The 21,545-nt window shown below is 51.0% G+C and overlaps 1 protein-coding gene across 1 annotated transcript; it reads right to left on the reverse strand.

The window, feature by feature from the left end:
• Positions 1-244: 244 nt before the first annotated feature.
• VSX2 (visual system homeobox 2) lies at positions 245-20,167 on the reverse strand (the record flags this gene model as incomplete). The annotated part of the gene is made up of 5 exons (XM_084288250.1): positions 245-561; positions 1,396-1,576; positions 15,738-15,861; positions 18,581-18,665; positions 19,726-20,167. The coding sequence occupies 5 exons, from the start codon at positions 20,165-20,167 to the stop codon at positions 245-247; spliced, it is 1,149 nt and encodes a 382-aa protein (XP_084144376.1).
• Positions 20,168-21,545: the final 1,378 nt, after the last annotated feature.

Here is a 21,545-nt window from a genome sequence, read left to right on the forward strand (position 1 = left end):
GCCGGAGCCACGGTCCCCCCTGGGGTGGCGATGGAGATGAGGAAGGGGCAGGGGTGAGGGAGGCCCTGGGGGCAGAGGAGCGAGGGGCAGGGCTGTGCTCCAGGGGAGTGCCCCTTGGGGCTGCCCCATGCACAGAGGCCGGGCCCCATGCCCCAAAAGGGGGCGGCAGGGGGGGGCCTGGCCAGCTTCAGCCCCTGGAGGACACAGTGTCTGTCAGGGCTGTCTCCTGCCGCCTCTGCCCCTCCTAGATCAGCTTCTCCTCCTTCTGCGACACGCTGGACTTCTCCGTCTGCCTCTCGTCCTCCGCCGCCTCCTCCCCTTTCTCTGGCTTCCTGGGGGTGTCCCCAGCGATGGTCCCCAGGACTTTGGTGCTGTGCTCCTGAGCTTTGGCCCTGAGGGCGGCAATGCTGTTTTCTCTCAGTTCCTCCTGGGAAATGGCGGTTTTGGGATCTGGGCCCCTCTCTTCCTTGTCACCCTTGTCAAGCTTGGGCAGGGCCTGGCGCTCCACCTCCGTCTTCCTCCCCGCCTCAGCCGCTGCTTCCAGAGACTTTTTGTGCATCCCTAAAAAGAATTGTTGGTATTCGGGTTTAGAAAAGCGCCTGGGCATGGGAAAGCCATCTTGAACTGAAAACAGCAAAGATAAAGAGAGGCCAGAATTAAGGAAAAGCAGAAACCCTTGCTTCAAACAGCAGTCATGGCGAGCCGGGCGCTTTGGCCCCGTGCAAGGGCAACCCCGATTCTGTGGGGACGAGGGTCTCAGACACAGCAGGTGCCTGCACCCCAGGGCCATTCGCTTACTGGGACCAGTAAGGGGAGGTCTCCCGTTGCCTTTCCCTATCAGTTTGTTCCCCCCACAACCCGCCTCCTGCCTCCCCCAGCTTCACGCAGACAGGAGGACAGGACAGCCCATCATTAGGACACCAGAATTCAGTTTTGGGGCAGAATCAGCCTGAAAGGTCAGAAAGCAGGAAGCAAAGAGCAAGAGCATGGCAGGGCAGCCCCACTACATCCACCACCCCTTCTCCACAGAAAACAAAGCAAAAGCAGGCAGTGGTGCAGCTCTCCTGAGTGCCGAGAGCATGAGGAGGGACTGTGGGGGCACTCAGGGGACGGGGAGTGGGGCAAGGGTGAGGACAGGGGCTCCTGGCACCCCACAGAGCCTCACAGGGACCCCAAGCAAGACAGGGCATTCATCCCCTTGCTTGTCCCAGGAGCTCACCCTCTCCCCGCAGGCCAGGCTCCAAGCACCAGCAGGCAATTGGGGCTAGCTGGTGAGCGGTGTCACAGGGAAAATCCCCCCCGTGCTTGATGCTCTCTGCATCAGGTTTCCTCCTCATGGCCCCCCTTCACCTCGACCCCCTCGCCACGCACCCGTGAGGGCAGCAGCTCTCTTACCCAGGAGCCAGGGTGCGCAGGACTCCATGATGCCATCCTTGGCCGACTTGAGGATGGACTCGGGCAGCGGGATGGAGTGGCGCACCATGGCGCCGTAGAGCCCGTACTCGGCCATCACGCTGCTCCGGCCCCAGCACTTCTCCCGCTTCCTCCACTTGGCCCGGCGGTTCTGGAACCAAACCTGGGGTGGGCGACACACAGGGATGTGGGTGATGGGAGCAGGGGGGTGGGACGGTCCCATTCCTGCACACACACACATGCCTGTGCATGGGGATGAAGAAGGGTGCATGTACATCCTCCTGAGAGCACCGTGGCTTTTCCCCCGTGCAGCAGCTGCCGGGTATTTCTCTCCTCACCCTCCCTTGCAGAAGCGACGAGGGCCAAGCCTGCGAGCAGCTCCCACCTCTCCCTGCAGGATGTAATTAATTTGCCATTGCGGTGTCTTTTTCCAATGGCTTTTGGCTCTCGTGCCTGGGATTTTCTTTCATTATTTACCGGGTGCCTGAGCTGCAGCGAGGGGCTGTGCGCCACGGTGCCTGCGGGGAGGGCTGGGCCGGGGGGCATGCTCTGGGGAGGAGGGAGAAGGGGGAGCTGATCCGCACGGCTCGCCCTGAATTCCCAGTTTGAAAAGCCCCTCATCTTCTCAGAAAATTGGCAGAATAATCTCCAAGCTGTGACCTGGGGGGCAGCAAGCGGAGACGCAGGCGGCGGTGGGGGGGTGCTCGCAGAAATCTATTAGCGCTCGCTCTCCGATTTCCATCCCTCTTGTCTTGCCTGCCCTCCTCCCTCCCCGCATCCCCTCCCTTCCTGCAGAGCAGAGGCATCAGCTTTAGATGAAAAATTGCTCGAGGTCTATTCAGAAGGAGGCAAAGGAAGAGTCAGCCCCAGGGGCAGCCCAGGCCTGATTGAAAAATAAGTTAATTTCAGTTTGAATCGATGGGCCTCAGGCACTGAAATATCACGGGAAATTAAAGCAGCTGGTCCCCGGGGAACCACGCCATTGACCTGCGCTAATTAATGCCATGGAGTTACCAGTCCCCTCTCCGAGAGGCAGCCCCTCCCTCCCCGCGGACACCCCAAACACCTCCTCATTTAACTAATTAGACTCACAGAAAATTGGGTGTTAATTTGTTTAGGATTTTTTTTTTTCTCCTATTTTTTCCCTCCCTTTCCCGGAAAGTACACGGCAGAATGGAAATGAATGGTGGGGTCTCGCTGGCAGATGGATGCTCGGGGTCACTCCGCAATCTTCTCCGACTTGATTGCTTGATTAGGTCGTTAGCACATTAAAAAAAAAAATTGCTTGCCGTCTGGCGCTGGCCTGATGAGTGGGATGAGGCGGGAATCGCCTGGGTAATTTATCTTTTTATACTGCAAAGAATTTGATTTCAATCTGCAGATATATGGAGGTGCCTTTGACACCTGTTTAACATTACGGAGCTGACAGCTTAACCCTCTCTTGCCTCCACCACCCAGAGCTGTGGGGGAGCACAGGCTGCAGGGGGGAGCACCAGGGGGCTTAGGTAGGGCCTGAGACCCCCAGCTCTGCCGTGGGGACCACAAGATCAGTGCCTCACTGCAACCTCACCACGGAGCCAGGCCCCTTTGGTGTAGAGCAAGCTCTCCTCTTCTGCCTGCCACCCCAGCACTGGTGTGATGGGGACAATCTGTCTCCCCAGGGGAGTGGGGACGTGGTTCCTGGGGCTGTGATCCCACCTCTCCTGGCAGAAGACACGCTGTGCACGGCAGAGGGGATGTTACAGCCAGGCTGCTTCCTGAAACATGACATGCTGGCACCTCCTCTGCATGAAAAGCAAAATCACTTACTCCTTCCTTCTGCCAATAGGCAACCCCCTGGACCGCTGATGGCTGCAAATGCAGAAAGACCAGAGCAAGGACCCTCAGGTGGGCTCAGCATCCCCTCTCCAACCATTTCTGTGGCCAGACCCAATGCAGGGTGCCTGCACAATGCACGGGTTCGTGGCATGGTCTCTTGCTCCAGGCTGTGCACTCCTCCTGATCTCAGTCTCAGTGCCAGGCTGGCAGAGCTGGAGGGGACTGGGTGACTCCGTCTCCATCCTGGGTGTCCTCTTGCCACCACACCTGGATTTTCAGCCAGGCAAAGCTTTTTCCATCAGTTACCAACTGGGCCACTTTTGAAACAAACCTCAGTCATTTTACCCAGGTGCCTCCTCACTGATATTTTCATCACCTCTCCCTTCTTCCTTCCTCCTGTCTTGACACCCCAAACATCTTACCCCATGTCCTATGCCCCTGTCCTCCTCCCCAGATGGGTTTCAGCCATGTCACAGCAGTAGTTTCTCCCACTACTGCCTCTAAACCTGCTATCCCAGAGCATCCCTTTTCCCACAGCGTGGACAAACAAATGTAGCCAGCAGCCCAATTTTGACTGGAACTTGTGGGGGGGAAAAAATCTGTCAAAAAATGCTGATACAATCACATGGAAAAGCTGAGCCTGGCCAGAGGAAGCATAATCAAAATTATCTATAGCTTTCTTCTCAATGTTGCATTTAAATCTCATCCACATAACATGTAAAATCTATGCTATAAAGCCAAATGAGTAAATCAAAATATATCAACACCTCAGGAAGATCATTCTGAGATTTCCCAAATCGATTTTTGAGATTTGAGGGGAATTTTCTCATGGTTTTGACTGGAAAAAAAAAAAAAAAAAAAAAAAAAAGAGAGAGAGAGAAAAAAAAAGAGAGAGAAAACAAAACAAAAATAAATAAATAAATAAAAAGAAGAAGGAAACTTGGAAATAGCAGAATTTCTAGCATAACAGGAATGAGGAGGGCGGCCCACCTTGTTTTGACACCAGTGCCCATATCTCAACCTCAGGCATGAACTGGAGTGAAACTGGTGGTGCTCAATATTGAATATTAATGGCGTCAGGACCAAAACCAGCATCTCTACCACCACCCCATTCCAAGCACCCACAGCCCCCACACTATTTTGTATGGGCAATATTATTCTCTGGGGCCCATTCTTGGGATTTTGCCCTCATTAAAATGGTTCCATCAGTGGCAATTCCTTCTGAGAAGTCTTATTTTTTTCTTTGGATTTCTTGACATGTTACCAACATTTTCCTGTGCCTTGATTCTGGGAATAATTATGCAACAGTGTTAGTAGCTCTGAGGTATTTTCAGCAGTGTTGGTGCATCAGTAACAACTTCTGAAAATGCAGTTATTGATTATTGACATCTCACGTTTCCTTCCTTGATTGGAGATGGTTTCAATTCCATTTACTTGCAGTTTTTGGACTGTGTCCTCTTTGGCTGCAGTTGTCTTTGTTTTCAAATATTTGTTCTTCTACAACTTCATGATGTAAAATTTGGTCTGCCTCAAACAATGTTTGGATTTGTCCATGTTTGGACTTGCTCCTTCCCCCCACATGGGTCAGCTCAGCTTTGTGAAACACCTTATTTACCACACAGCTTTCTTCTCACTTGCTTTCCTCTGGTTCTCCATGGTACATCACAGGGTGTGGTGAAAGGATTGAGTTTGCACTTCCACACTTCACGAGCAGTAGCTGAAACCCATTACTAATTTCAGACTGCATTTACTGAAGCACATCTGATGTTTTTGCAAAGCTATCACAGTTTGATGAGCAAAGGTGTCTTTTGGACCAACATTCTACATCTTAAAGTGATTTACATCTTTTTATTACCACAAAAGCACCTCTGTTAAAGACGGGAAGCTTGTTCTGAAACCCTATCCTCAGAAACAGAACAGTAAAGAGGGCAAATCTGTCTTGGTGATGCAAGGCAGTGACCAGAAAACCCAAGAACCAGCCCCTTTAAATACATCAGTTTTAAACATGGAGCTGAATGAGAAGAAGCAGCATTTCTGTGGCATAAGGAAGAAAAAATGATTAAAAAGCACTTGAATTAGAGAAGGATGTGCAAAGAGGCACTGCAGGATTTTGTAGGGTAAGGATGAACGCTAGAGGGAGCGAAGGGGCAGAGATAGCAATGGGTGGAGATGAGCAAGGCATGGAAGGAAAGAGAAGCTGGCCAGGCTCCAGAGGAAGCTAATGCAGCATCTTGAGCAGGAGGGTAAACTGATCAGTGCTTCCCTTTAGATCCTCTCCATCTACACAGAGTGCTCAGGGGAGCTTCCTCGCCCCAACTGAAGCCCTCAGGCTCAGCACTCATTTCCTTTCCTGGTCTGGACATCCAGCTGTGTTTAGCTGGTCAGTACTGGAGACTGCAAGACTCCTCCTTCCTTGCTCTGTTTGCAGTCAGTTTAACTTCTCTGTCTTATCTCTTGTCTTTCCTGTTCTCTTTAGAAAAGGACCTGGTCCTGCTTCCTGTCTGTCCCTCATTAGGCCGGGAAGGGGTGTAATTCACTGATGTAGGACTGGTATTTTCCATGTTCAGTGCTCATAAAACTTTTATCTCTGCCAATTGCTACCATCAGTACAGTCATTCCCATCCCATTACGGTGACACCACCCCAAGGAGACATTTTCTTCGCCACAGGACACATTAGTATCAGGGTTTGGCCCGTGTGGGCACACTTGCTGTAGCAAATACCAGCACCTTCAGCATCATCTCCTGGATGCTTGTTCCACGTGCCTGTCCTTCTCTGACCCCTTACCAAAACCAGCAGTACTGGAAAGTCTGGGAATGTTTCCAATCCTAATCCTCATCTAATTCTCATCCCCAGTATCCACTGCCCAAGACAATCTCATCTCAGGCACTATGCACTGCACGGCAGGGTTACAGCACCTTGGAGTAAAGACTAGGAAGGTTATCCTTGCCAGGCTCCTCCTCTGAATCCCAAATGATGACTGATATTCCTTCGTATTATTGATGGTGCAGAGGAGCAAATTGTGGTAGGAGGAATCTCTCATTTTGCAAAGGGACATGAGGCTCGGTGTGTCCTTGTTGTCCGCATTCATCATATTAGTTAGTTTACCTAATCAGCTCCTGAAACACTGTCTGCTAAAGAATGAAATCTGCCTGAGGCTAGCCACGAACCAGGAATCTCAATCAGCAAAGGGATATTTTAAGGTATCTAGTGTGTGTCTCTGTACTGCTTCTGTGCCCAAGCACAACCTAAATTTTTTATTGGTTACACTCATTTTCTCTCATTTTCTTGGCTTCTGCTTTCCAAGCTGGGGAACACAGCCAGGGGAGCTGGAAATGGCTATGGCTGTTTTGTCTTTCTATCAACAACGACAAAGAAGTTAATATTCCTTCATTCCTCGTCCTTTAAAGGACAATACCAGGCTACATAATGGTGAATTTTTGCTTCACCAAATCTCGCATGCTACCTTTGATGTCGTATTCCAGCAGGGCTCTCTCAATTAACCAGCCTGGCTGATGGAGCACAAGATGGTCCCAGACCAAGGCAGTGCATGCTGCAACGTCCACTAGATGGCCACAAGCAAATGCACACACAGACACACGGACACACCAGCATGTTCCTTTGCCTGGACGAGGGTTGCTCTCTCCCTTTCCAATCCAAGCCTTTAAACTGAGAGTAGTCAAAGCAAAAACCTCCACTGAACAAAACAGTGATGTCCTCACCCTTGTACCAGACAGGGCCAGGGTCCAATTTGAGGATGTGGGAGTGCAAGGAATGACTTTATATCTTCCCCTGGGCATCTCCCCATCCACACTTACATGTCCTGGGGCTTTATAAGGAATTGCCGTGACAGTGTAAGGTCTGACAGGGTCCTGGGGTGTTCCTGAATCCCTGCTCTGCAGCGACTGTCCCAGGAAAGCTTCTTGTCCCCAGGCTGCTGGTGGAGACTGCACCACTCGTGCACGCCTGGCAACAGTTTATTGATGTCTTTTCAAATGTAATGTCAAAATTATTGGCCCTGTTTATGGTGACATCACTTTCTATGGCTGGTGTAAAACGGATATGAAGTTAAATGAGAGTAGTAAAGGTTGCACATGGCCTGCATGGCTGATCACGGGCTCATCACCCCTCCACTTACTGACGCTACGAAAGAGCTTTCTGAGCTCACGTTAGAAAGAGCAATTCCCACACACGTCATGGCAAGAGCTCTTCCTGGTGATAGCTGAGATGAGCTGTGAGACAGTACTCACCCCTCCTGAGCAAAGACACAGTGGTGACTTTTTGTCAAAGTGGTTCATCCAAGCTCGAGAATCTTCTAAGCTAGGCTAGCACAAGGCTCAATATGACAACCACCAACAGTGTGTCTGGCAACACCATGCCGCAGCTCTTGCAAGCCATGCATGCCTCTGAATCCCACTTCAAACAGCCCAAAGTGGGCCTGATATAGCTATTTGTTGCACTCTGAGTAATGCAGCCAGAGCTGTAAATATCTCACCTCACTCCAGGCCTCAGTGCATTCTCCCATTGCTGTGACTTTATTCTCCCATCCCTTGCACAGAGTCAAAGATAAAAATCCAAAGACAAATAAGGAGGTGTAAGGAGGCAAAAATCCCTCTTGACCAGGGAACATGTCTTAATTGTGTCCCCCTGAAGAACCTGAGGTTTTCACCTGGCCTTCCAGTTCACGCAGTAGCATGTTTTCTCACACTTGTTGGAAAGGAAAGGAAAAACATCAGGGGTGTGGATGCAAAACAGACACAGGAAAGCTGGCAAGGGTGCACCCATCATCCCAGTCCACACCCACCCAGGGAGATATTTGCCATTGGTACAAAGGATGATGCTGAACAAAACATCTGTCCTACAGGTGCTCACAATGCTGACAGTAAGCTTGGCCTCCATTAACCAAGCTGGTGTCCTTCCATGGTGTAACTCCATTTTGCCTCATTTTCCCATGCTAAAGCTGCTCCACACCTCCTCTGGCACAGAGGAAACCTTACTCTGGGTCTTCATTAACATCCATAAGCAATACACTCTGTGAACATGCAGAGACACATCGTGTTGTCACCTTCAGCTTGGAAAAAGGTGAGCCAAGGCATGCAGAGGAGAAATGGCACATTCCCCTTCATGAAGCCTTTCAAGGGACACTAAAATCAGATCCTGGGACATCAGCCTTCCTTGGACACCAGGATTTTTTACATGACACCTCACGGCTCCAGAAGGCTCGTGCTCTGGGCACTCACTGCAGTTGCGTCACTGAAGCCTGTAGCTGATGCTGTCACCTTGGGCTAGTGCACAGCACAACTATGGTGCAACCCACAGGGCTGGCAAAACACACCCTGCTCCTGGATGCTGCTCCCAGCAGGGCAGCACATCCGAGCTCAGCAGGGCATTCCCAGGCGTGCCCCATGCTTAGGGCACCCAGGGTAACGTCTCCGAGGCAGGCACCCTCCCTCTGTTGCACACACAGCCTCTGAAGCCTTGCTCTCGGTCATGGGGTTGTTTCTCCACCAACAACACTGCACACGTATTTACTCACAGCTCAGCCTTTGCTCAGACAGCTGGGAGCCTAAAAGAAACCCACAGAAAGAGAAAATGGGGAGCAAACTGCTCTCACACTAAGCAGACCCTGAACTGAAGACCCCTTGCAGCTCTTGGGGTAATGCCACCCCCAGCAGGCAGAGGAGCACCTAATGCTTTCCCATAGCCTCTGATGAAGGTGGGCTCTGGAAGCTGCCTTGCTATAGGATATTGTGTCAAGCTTGTTCTCCATCTCAGGTCCTCTTTTCTCCTGCCATCTCCGCACATACACAGATAAAGGTCATCTGCATGTCTGTTGGGCAGCTTGGTGCTCTGAGGAACTTCTGGGGTGCTCTGAGCAGCTTGGTGCATGAGGAAGATAGGAATATTTTTTACATGTGTTCACAGGCCCGTGCAAATCCAGGCTCACCAAATGTCCACAAAGAACAACAGTGAAAAAGGCAGAGAGGGGTTGTGCTGCCAGAAGAATCAGAACTTGTTGAGATCTATCAGGATAAACGATAAACGCTATACAGAAAAATAGATCCATTAGGAAATAAAGGGAAGAGTAAATTAACTGTGTCTCTAAAGTGCCTCTGTTATTGAACTGTTAAAAAAATCTGTATTTAAAGTCAGGAAAGGAGGAAAACTTTATAATAAAGGGTCATTAAAGGAAAACCTGAACACACAGCCATCAGTTGGTCCCTCTGCCAGCCATCCAAAGGCTGGAGGGGAATTAACTATTGACCTTGCTGGGCTGCCCAATTATTTTTTTTTTTAAATAAGTTTTGAAAAATTGCAGAGGTGTCAGAGGAGAGAAAAGAAAGTTCGTCATTTAAAGGATGAGTGAATGCAAGTATTTCTAGCAAAGAGGTTGAGTTTCCAGAAAAGCTCAAGCAACCAAGGTACCACAGTGCCTAATCTAACTCAGAGAAGTGTTACTACTGTTAAGAAAAAAATGATGAATGTGGGGAAGAGAGCCTGAGTAGTCTCAGCCTGGCGTTAACCCTGCAGAGTCATTCCTTATTCTCCCACCCATGATAAATAAAGTCCTTACAAAGGCACTTCACAGCAGTGGGCTGTGGTATACTTTGTTGGGTACCTGTCTTTCCTCCCAGTGGTTTTTATGTTGTGATAGCCATAATCAGCTTGCAAGGAACACAGCAGAAGGTAGCAGACTAGGACACACAAGGTTGTTTTAGTTTGATTTTTCTGCCCCATTTAGAAATTTGGTCTGTAGCTGGTGGAACTCAGGGACTGGACATGGAGGGAAAAAGTGGTACCTGGGTATACAAAGTGTACATACTTCCACACCTGCAATTCTGTACCAAAAAAAAAAAAAAAAAAAATTTAAATTGCACCTCCAGCTCCTGTTCTACCAGGGAAAATCCCACAAGCTGGGCAGGTACCTGCATGGTCTAGCAACAGGCAGGAAAGTCCCCATTTCACAGTAAGCTGAGGAGATGTCTCAGGCCATCCATTTTCTTTCCCACCTTGTTTTTCCCTCTCTCTGCCCAAATTCATGCCGTGTCAAACTTTTCAGTTGGTAATTCCTCTGGGAAGGCTTGCACAGAGCCCTGCACTTGCACACCACCCAGCTCCTCTGTTTATGGCTCTGGTAATTAACTCATAAACGAAGTTCTAGCACATGGGCTGAAAACAGGCCACAGTTAAAGGGTAATGAAAACACTCCATTACAGAAAGGGCCAAATTAAACAACTCTTAATTGAAAAATGGAAATTAATATGAATTTAGATCAACTACACAAGCACGATATTGAAGAGGCAGCAAAGTAGATGAACTCCTCACATACCAATTAAAGACATGGAGGCAGAGATGCACCATACGCCATGAGAAACATTCATAATCATATTCTCACCAAGCCAGTAAGTTTGATTAGTTTTATTGCTCTCACTTGTACACTTCCTACATCTCTAAAAGCATAGGGGAAGTTAATGACATTTATCTGGTATCATACTGCCATGGCTTGCCCCAGTGCTCAGGAATTATTGAGAAAGGTAGCCAGCACTGGCTCCTCAGCTCTATTGCATGATTAACTTCTTGCATGGCTCTTTAAAAAAAAAAAATAAAATAAAAGTATTGAAATGGTTGTCTCACACAGGAGCAATGATTTCAGCTTCTCCATCACCTTGGTAATCTACCTCCAACCGTCCTACTCACCCTGGTAATTTATCTCCAGCTACATGACTGCCAAGAATCTGCTTCAGATTTCTGCCTGTAGAGAAACAGGTGGGAACCCATTGGCCCTGTGCCCCATTCTGGCACAAGTGTGAGAATAACCCAAAGTTCTAGCAAGAATAGCCAGGTCCTAGCCTACTGAGAGTGATGACTGGAACCCCAAAACCTTAGAAAAATCCACAAAACACCACTTTCTGCAGCACTAAGAAATGCCTTGGCAGCCATTCCAGGCAGAGACTCAGGAAAGGTCAGTGACCGCATGGAGCAATCATCCCCATTCCACACTTATTCTATGGGATTAGGACTAAAATTCATTCCTTTGCAAAAATAATACTTCTCTGATTGTACTGCAAGCCCTGGCAGCCAGGATCCTCTTTATTAGGGTCATGCATCCAGGAGCTGTGTTTTAAATACTACATCTGAGCAAGGGAGATTCTGGGGCATCTCAGGAGGGATCCTGTACCCACAGAGAGCTGGAAAGGGATGGGAGCAGAAACAGCCCACAGCAGGCATGGGCAGCAGGGCAGGATGAAGTGACCAGATCCCAGTGCTCCAGCAGCACCTGCAGCAATGCTTTTCAGCAATCTGGGAAAACAAGAAGCCAGGGCTGCTGAAGCTGCACAGAGCCAGCTCTTCCTTCTCACTTTGTATCGTGTTTCTTGAGGGGGCTCCATGGGTTCACTATCAAGCTCCTGCTCAGTGCAATACAGGTTCTTCACATCTTTCCAGATCACATTCATCCCTAAATACTGAACACGCTTGCACAACTGAAGCAGGATAAACCTCTTTTTTTCTGGAAAAATACTCTTGGTGTGAATGTTTCCCTCCAAATAACCACCCCTCCTGGTTCTTCCACCCCCGTTCTGCTTCTAACAGGCTACACAGTGATACTGAAATGCGTTAATCTGACAGCAACCAAAACAATACATTTCCAATTACAGCTTTAGTTGGTTTTCTTTTGTTTTTAGCCAAAATTGCTGGAACCACAGATAATTCCCACTCCCCAAACATGGCACAAACACCTCAGTGGCTTTCTTTTTGCTTGCTTGTGCAATTTAATTGTTCCAAAACACTTCATCATCATAAGTACCATATATTTATTTAGCAATAAAAAATGTCCTTTTTTACTATTTTCATTCTATTTTTTTATTATTATTTTCCTTCAAAGGTGAATCTAGTGTCCCCACAATGGCAGTCAGGATTTTATGCTTTGGAAATTAAATTAAATGGTTAAATGATGCATTTGATCAGTAAGAGACATCCTGGAGTGACAAACATACACTGTTATTTCAATAATCCCAAATCAAACTGTTACTGACCTTTAATATTTTATATAGTGGCATTTAAAATTTGGAAGTGTCACATATTAATAAATTCAATAGGGATAACTTATCTAAAATTCACACGTTACATTTAAGAGAATCTGTTTTGAGAAAGACACTGATTTAAGTCAGGTGTTAGAATACTTGTCAGCTTGAGGCCATTTTAAACACTTCAAGTTGTCCATTAAGGATGTACTTCCCCACAGAAATCTATTTATCCCACCTGCATTTTACAGAATGGCCTGGGTTTATTTTAATAGCAGCACTTCAACTCTTCTGAATATTCTTTTAAATACATTGATTAATGTAGTCTTTTTCAAGTACTTTGCAAAATGGCCACGGTGACATTTGGTCTGACTGGTGTCTCACTAGGAAAATTAAATCCTTTTCCCATGTTGCCCAGTGGGAGGATGCTCACGTTCCTTCTAGGAGCAGCCAGCTCAATACAGGGGGAAGATGCATGCAATGCAAAAGAATGCTGCCTTGAAAAAAAATACATGCTCATCTTCTCTTTAAATGGAAGATTTGAATATTTTTCCTGAATTCAATGTTCTCTCAAACCAATAACTTTCCTGGCCTCTGATGGCTATTTGTAGTGTTCTGCTGAAGGTTTTACACGCAAGCAGTTCCTATATATCATTCTCTCAATTGCACTCTCTGAATTTCACTTTCATATTGAATTTCATAGGTGATTTACTTTCTCTTTGACTACTACCTCCTGAGAAATAATCCCATGAATGAAAATAAGGGGGAGATATCACTCTTAGGTGTGGATCCTGTGGGAACCCACATGAAATGCTGTGAGAGCCCACAGCATGTGATGTTCACAACAATCTTAGAAAACACTTTCATTAAGGACCAACAAGAGGGAGAGAACAATGCTGAAAGATGGGAGGAAGTACAAGCTACAAAGAAAATGCAAAAATATAGAGCTCCCTTGAGCAGTTATAAACACATGCAAAGAAAAAAAGATAAGATGACGTGAAATTGTAAATATTATGAAGAAGGGAGTAAAGATTAATTGTCAGCTGTCTCTTCCAAGGGCAGAAGTATGTGACATTAAATGATGTTAATAGATTCAAAGCTTGATTTACTTCACCCATGCAGTCCAGAGCATCTTAACCTGTGTGTACAGTCCCAGGACATTGTTAAAGTACTTGGTAAGTATCACTAGACACTAGCCTTGCTCTCATACTCTTCTCTAACATCCACCTCTCACCGCTGTCTAAGCTGGCTGAGCCATTACTGTCCTTGCAAAATGCCATTTGGAACCCAGAATACTGGAAGGAAAAGCCTGAGGAGAAAAAGCTTCCTAAAAAAAAGCTTGAAGTGTCAAGTCCCTTAAGACCAGGACAGGCAGACAGGATGGTTTTCAAAGGAGAACGTCCATATGTTTCAGAGACTAATGTGTTATTTATGAAGAATGGTTTAAGAAAAGATCTTCACAGGTTGCTTAGGCAATGAAGAAAGCTAAAAGTGATAGGTGGGAGAAGAAAACAGGTGAACAGTTCAGATTTAAAGAGTGCAAGTGCTATAACAAGGGGAAAAACAAGCTCATACAAAGGGAGCTAAGTAACAAGGAAGACAAGGTGAAACATCAAGAAACATGACCAAAGCTGGGAATCATCTTGTCATGGCTTGTGACACAAAATTAAAGGTATGGACAAGAAGATGTCAGAGTATGTGGTAAGACAGCCTGGTGCTGACCTACCGGGAAGATCAGTGGGAACTGACCCTTCTCCCCCATCAGTAGTCCCTGGGTCTCTTGCATGGCCCTGACACTCACCCTGGCATGATGCTCTGGCACTCACACAGTAGATACCACAGAAATCCTGCTGTTTGTCTTGATTTTCCCTTTTATAAGGAATGAAAGCATCACTCAGGAATGCTTTCTCCTGTAATACTTGTGCCGTCAGCAGCACCTGATGTTCAGGACAGCCATATCACAGGGGGCTTCTGCTGTCCAAGTCTGGCCTGATCTCTGGGGCTGTCACACTACATAGCAATCCTAGGTTTAAGAACTCTACAGTAGAGGATGAGTTGCATTTGCTCATCAGCATAATGACAGGCAGCACGTCAGAGAGAGCTGAAATGAGGTTGCCACTACTTCCTTCCTAAGTCAGATAAAATATAAAATACTGGCTCTGCACTATGATGCCCCAGATGCTGAAGCAGTACCTGTAGCGTGCAGCTCTGCCCTGTCTGCCATAACATCTCCCTCAGCCTTACCACAGCGAGAGCCAGATGAAGCTCTTCCTTGAAAAGGCCCTTTACAGGAAACCAAAGGACCTTCTTCCCAGCCCAGCATCAGACGGTGGATGCAGGCAACACTCAGCTTCTCTTTTTTGAGGTCTCTTTTCCCTCATCCAGGCCCACTAGTGGAGAAGTGACCCTCCATCCAGCCCCCTCCCTCTAGAGGCAAACCATGGGGCCAGTTGCTCAGAGCAAAATCCTAATGTATCAGCTAGGATTTGGGGTGAAGGGCCATTATTTCTGAACTCTGGTGGAAGTCCTCTCAGCCTGCAGCATATCTATAAGTCCTGCTAGCACAAGGGGATAAGAAGCACAACTTGCTTTTGTTAAAAGAAAGCCATTACATTCCTGTGCCTTTTGCAGCAGCCTGGTGGGAGCGGGACATGGGGAGGCAGCAAAAGCTGCTGGGGTTCACCCTTGTGAGCTTCGTGTTGGGCCTGTCAAAGCACATTCTGCCTCCCACACTACACAGCCAGTGCAAATCTTCTCCAGCTCTTTGGGCTGTCCCGACTGCTTGCATGCAGGCTGCCACATGCCAAAGGCTGGCACAGCCTCGCTGCTCCTTGCCACTGGAGGGTTCAGCACACAGCACTGATATTCCACACGGCCTTGTTCTGCCTCCTCAGTGGCACAACAGGCACACGATTAATGCCCAAACATTCAAAATAATTAAAATGAAAGATCCCCAGAAACGTTCAGGGAAGCTTTGAAGGGGCAAATGCAGTGGACAAGATGGTGCAAACACCCACCTGGGACTCACTCCCCTGCAGTGCCACCCCTGATGGTGCCAGCTGCCTGCCACATCCCCACACACCCTCCTGTGCCCAAGGAGGCACTGACAAGCTCTCTGTGACCCACGCTGTCCATCCAGACCCAGTCTCCAGGAGGCTCTTGTTACCTTCACTACTAATACCTCAAAACCTCAGTCTTCCCTCGCATACCAGTCCCCTTCAGTGATTTGGGATTCCCTCTGCTGCACACACCCCAAATCACCATTATAACACGCCACATGTAACACATGTTGGCAGACAAACACCAAATACGAAGCAGCAAAGAACAGCTGGGCTGGCTGCCCGCATATTTAAAGTGGGGAGGGGACAGCCCATGGAGATTTATGCAGATAAATGTGATCCATCCCACGGCACTGCCTTTTCTTCAGGGAGGGATGAGTGTGGCCGGGAGGGGCAGGACAAGGAGGGGCAAGAAGCATGGTTACCTGTATCCTGTCTTCTGGCAACTCTGTTTTCATGGCCAACATCTCTCTAGCATACACGTCAGGGTAGTGGGCCTCATTGAAGGCCTTTTCCAGCTCCTCCAGTTGGTAGGATGTGAAGATTGTCCTGAAGGGAGTAAAACTCTTTGATCAAAAAACATAAGAAGCAAAGGAGATGGAGAGTCAGAGAAATGGACACAGATGCTGCAGAAACCTGAGCAACCTGATAATGCATAGCCTTTCCCCCCACCACCTCCTGTGTTTCTGAGCACAAAAGGTCAGGTGCCAGGGTGAAAGGAGAACCAGAAAATGCCAGAAGACAGCGCTTTGGGCAGTTACAAATCACCTTCCCCTTCGGGAACCTCCTGCTGGAAGCATCCCCCCCAGCAGTGAGCACCCGCGCTGGCAGCTGCCCTCCCATCCCAGCCCTGCTGCCACCTTTGGGACCCTGGGGGTGTCCCCATCCCTTGCCCTGACACCAGGACCACAACCAGCCCTGGCCCGGCCAACAGCCGCCCCCTGCTCCTGCATCCAGAGGCTTCTTAACTTAACCCTTTGGTTGTGCTGAGATAAATCGGTGTCAGCTCTGCACCCTGTCTCAGAGGGGCTGAGCCCTTCCCCAGCCGCTTCCCTTAGCCTCTTCCTTAGTCAAAACCACCTTTCCCTGGAGCCTGGTCCTCGCCTGAATCCTCCAAAGCTTTTTGTCCTCCACTCTGCTCCCTCCTGCTTTAATCCAGCCCTTCCCCAAGACGGTGCCTCTCCAAGAAGCGGTGCAAACTCCCTTCCTCTGCCTTTACACTGGTTGCACCCACACCGACATCCCATTAGCTGCTCTCTGCCAGTTTGCATTACCCCATTATCCTCTGGAAATCCTCCTGGACCGCCCTGGGCGGGCAGCAGCCCAGCCTGCCTCGGCACAGCCAGTTCTCAGCTTGGGACAGCCAGATTGAAAAATCAGCAGCTGGAAAGCTGAGACGGATGAAAGCCCTTCTCCAGGGGGATGGATGAGAGATCTCACACCATTTCCACTCCCCCGAGGGTTAAAATTGTTAAAATTCCCACCCTCCAACTGTACTGTATGCAAAGTGCAATTTTCAATAACAACTATCAACAATCCAATGGAAAAAAAAAAATGCTAACCACCATCACCAAAAAAAAAAAACACACAACAAAACCAACACAGAAATCAACAATAACAAAACCCTGCAGCCTTTGTTCAAAGTAAATGTATAAATATATTACCAAACTAAGAAACGTCTAAGTCCCAGAAGGGGGAAGGAAAGAGGGAGGGAAAGAGTCATTTTAAAAAAATAAGAATTTCAGAAAAGCCATAAAATTCGAGAGAGCATAAACAGAAAGCCTCAGCAATATCCTCTGCTATTCAGAATCGAAATGATTCTGTCAGATCAATAACATTACCAACAAAAGCAGCATGCAAATGCGAGGGACCTGCCTGCAATCAGATCCTTGTTTAAATTCACTCCTAAACCCATTCTCTTTTCAAATAGTTTTCCTTTGGCTCCGACAAATCTGTGAGCTCTCGGGACAGCAGAGGCACACCAGCTCCTGCATTTTCTCTCCCTGGGACCAGAGGAAAGACGATTCCAATTTTGATCCAGTTTAGATTTGAAGCATCCCCCTGCACCCTCCTGCGAGAAGGGCACCAAAGCCGAGTGAGGCGCACCAGCAGGAGGGTTTTGCCTGACACCCACCTTAAGTTCCCCCTTCTCAGCCCCTGTCCCCGTTGCAATGCACAACGCGCGCTGCCTTTTGCTGTTTACGTCCTGCAGCTATTTGCAGACTATCGGCCTGTCATCTGCCTCTGCTCCTCCGTACAACTGGAGCTTTTAACCATTTCTTACAGAATACACAACTACAGATAAATATTACGGATTTGATGCTGTCTAGAGCTGAAAATTAAACCAATCTGAAATTCATTTCCTCTCATCCATCCCAACCATGACCTGTACACCCGTTCCGGCTCTGCTGTCCCCCAGCCCGGTCCAGTCTGGAAAGGAAACTAATCCAAATTGACACCGGAGCATGCAAACTTGCGGCATTTTCTCGGGAGGAACCCCTGATTTGGGATGAGCCCCCCAGACCAAGCCTCCTGTTGCACGAAGAGCAGGACCCTCCTGGGACAGCCGGCCTCCTTCCACCCCGCATCCCGCTAAGCTTTCACTGGGGCATCTTTTAATCCACCCTTCCTGCATCGTGGCAGGATTGATTTAATTATTCCTAAATCGCCCACGGTGACAGTGTCTGGCCTTCCTTTGTCCTGACTCTCCAGCCACGGCAATGCCAGGACCCAGCAAGGGATTTTTCGTTTCCGTTTGTAAAGCGCAGGTAATTCAATCCCATTTTAACTGGGGGAGAAGTCAGGCAAAGTGCGTTACCCAGACCACTCCGGAGGGGAAAGCAAATCCCCTAACTACCTCCCAGAGTGGATTTTCGTTTCCTTAAGCAATTCAGCAGCCTTCTTCAGCTTCGGGAAGCAGGCAGCCCGCTTCCCGACTATTTAATCTATTGGCAAAACATTTATTTGTAAGTAATAAAATGCTTAAACCTTGATAGAAATTGACAGCCCACGGTAAGGTTGCTAGAGGCGGAGCAGGGGCCAGTTTGGGCTATTTAACCGCAGCCAGGGAAACGAAATCTAAACGGCACCTGCGGCCGGTTCCCAGCTCCTTACGGCCACGTCCCAGGTCCGATTTATTGCGGAGAAGGAAGAAAAAGGAAGGAGAGCCGGGGGGGAGCCCTGGGCTGCCGAGGCCGGGCAGCTTCGCCCGGCTGCAGCATCCCGCGGCGGTGCCCGGTGCTGCCGGTGCCGGCGGCCCCTCGCTTACCTGTGCCGCCTCTTCTTCCGTTTCTTGCTCTGGCTGAGGGAGGATTTGGACATTTTTCGGTCGCTGGAGGAGACATCTTCGGAATCTGCGGAGAGAAGGGCAGCGGCCGTGGGCTGGGGCTCCCTCCCAACCGGGGCCCCGCCGGCCGGCCCGGGCCCGGCGGCTCCGCTCGTTCCTGCGGCCCCGGCCGAGGATTTCGTTGCGATCGCGCCGCGGACGGGGCCCCGCAGCCGGGCGCTGCCTCCAGCCCGGCCCCGCCGCTGGTCCCGGGCCGGGGGCTCCGGGAGCTCGTCCCCTGCCGGGGGATGGCTCCGGGCCGGCACCGGGCTCCCGCTGTCCCCTCTCTGCCCCGGAGTCGTTTGCCGGGGCTGCCGCTGCCGTGCGGCTCGAAGGCGAAGCCGCCGCGGTCTCAACAGAAACCGAAGGAAAAAGAAGGAGCCGCGGCCCCCTCCCCGCCCCGGGGCACCCGCTGCCCCCCGCCCCGCTGCGGGGACCCCGCAGAAACACCGGGGAGGGGAGAAAAGAGCAGGGCTGAGGCAGGTACCGGGGAAATAATAATAATAATAATAATAATAATAATAAAAATAATAAAAATGATCCCGGGCAGAGCTGGCAGCCGGCCGCCGCCGCCCCGCGTCCCCTGGGGTGCCCAGGCCGGGGGGTGCGGGGGGCAAGGCGGCGCCGGCTCGGCCCCAAAGGAGCAGCCGGGGGTCGGAACCGGACCCTCCGTTTCGATGCGAGAAGCTGTGCCCCGCTTGCCGGGACCCCCGGGGATGGGGTCGGGGCCGGGCACCGCCGCCCGGTGCACCGGAGGGACCCGAGGCGGCCTGGGAGCAGTAGGGCCAGCGGGCAGGGCTGCGGGAGGCTGCCGCCGTCTAAGAAGGGGATGCCGGGCGGCCCCTAATTCCCCGACAACGAAATGGGGCCGCCGGGACCGCGGGAGGGGCCGCTCGGCCAGGGCTCGGCGCCCCCGGCCCCTCCATCGCAGCGCGGCCGCGGCCCCGGGCGGGGGTGGGTGCGGTGCCCATCTGCCCCGTTCTCCCCGTTTTCTTCCTCCTCCTCCTCGGGGCCGAAACGAAATCGGCGGCCCTGGGCCCGGGGCAGGGAGGTGGCGGGGGGTCCCCGGGGACCGGGGCCGTGCCTACCTGAGCTGGCCGTCTGGCTGCTGTCCAGCTGCCCGGGGGCCCGGGCCAGCGGCTGCAGGTGGACGCTCTGGGGGTCGGAGAGCACCTCCAGGAAGGTGGGCTGCGTGTAGAAGCCGGGGATGCCGCCGGCCCCCAGCAGCCCCATGCCCACGCCGCCCACCCCGGCGGGGCTGAGGACGGAGCGGGCCGCCAGCAGGTGCCCGGCGGGCAGCGAGTCCAGGGCGGCCCGCGGGTGCGACGGCGGCTCCTTGTTCAAGCCCAGGATCTCCTGGATGCCGAACCCGGTGCAGCGGGGAGGGGTGGGCCCGGAGCTGGGCTTGGCCCCCGCCGCGGGGGGCGGCGGAGGCGGTGGCGGCGGCGGGGCGGCGGCGGCGGCCGCGCCGTCGGGCTTGGGCTTGCCGGGCAGGCTGGGGGCCAGCGCCGCGCCCGCTTTGCCCGTCATCCTGCGGCCGTCGGTCCCTGGTGCCCGCTCCGGGAATGCCTGGGAGCCCCCGGCTCAGGCCCCTTTTATCCGCCCAGCCGGGAGCCCGAGCGGGGTCAGAGCGGCGCAGCCAATCACAGGGGCCAGCCGCGATTAGGGATGCCAAAAAGCCGGCACCGGCGGCGGAGGGGCCGCTGCCCGCTGGGGTAAGGCCCGGACCCCGCTTGGCCCCCGGGAGGCCGCGGGGAGGTGGGCTCGGGGGGCACGGGCACGGCCCCCCGGGGAGGGGTGCGCAGCGGGGCCCTGCAGGAGAACGGCGGCTCCCCCGGCTTCCCTGCTCTGACAGGGCTCCCAGGGAAATGCATGGTCGGGGGGAAATGGGGGAGCGTGGAGGGGGCTCAGGGTTGGCGCTGAGCTGCGTCCTTGAAGCAGGGGAGGGATGGGAGTTGTATGTTGGAGAGACACCTGGTTATGGCACTGAAACACCTGGTTATGGCACTGAAACACCTGGTTATAGCATCAGAGGTGCTGAAACGTCTGCTCGGACCTGTACCCGTGCCCAGTTCCTTGGTAGCTAGAGGACCTCTCACCACTCATGGGAAGAAACCACACACCTCGTCCTTGCCTGCCTGACCCCAGCCAAAGGCATTAAACTAAGAGAGAGCCTAAGTCTCACAAAGCTGGGACAGCAACTCTTCTGCATCATGTTCATTAAAAAAGGCAAACAGACCACAGCACAGCTCCCAGGTCCACTCATGCCAACCCAAGGCTGGGACTGCAGCCCCAGATCACCACAAAAAGCCCAGAGCAGAGGGGAAGCAGCTCCCTGTCCCTCCTCTCCTCAGCCTTGTAGGCCTCCAAGGTCAGGCCCGAAGGCTCCTGCCTTCCCGCAGAGTGGGAGCTCTCCTCGTCTCTGGAGGAGGATCTGCAGGGCCTTTTTGGTGCACAGGGGCTGCGTCTCAGCTTGAGGCCATGTTCTCATCACTCTTTGTCCACCACCCTTTCTCCCTTGCTTCTTTCAGACATAGCTTTACATCCCTGCCCAAGGCCAGGTACAGGGCTGTGGGTTATGTGAGCATGCTTGTATGGACTGGAGTTTCTTGGTGTTTTCCTTGCTTTTCTCCAAGTACTTCATCACCTGCCCACTAGGGTGTTTTGTGAGGACAGCTCTGTCCCCCTCTGCCAATTTCTTCGTGACTTTGGTCACTGAGCTACAAAACTCCGTGGTTGGCTGTCTGCTTTTTGATATGCCTTCACTCACACTTTGCCACTCTGCAAGCTACCAGAGCTTTGAAACAGAAATTATATTTCAGTAAGTCCAGTGGACTTAAGTCACTAGACACTTACTTATACCCCTTTCAAAACCCCTGTGATTAATCTCTGGCAACCTTTTTCAGCC

The sequence above is a fragment of the Netta rufina genome (assembly GCF_964035555.1).
Source record: "Netta rufina genome assembly, chromosome: 5".
NCBI lineage: Eukaryota > Metazoa > Chordata > Aves > Anseriformes > Anatidae > Netta > Netta rufina.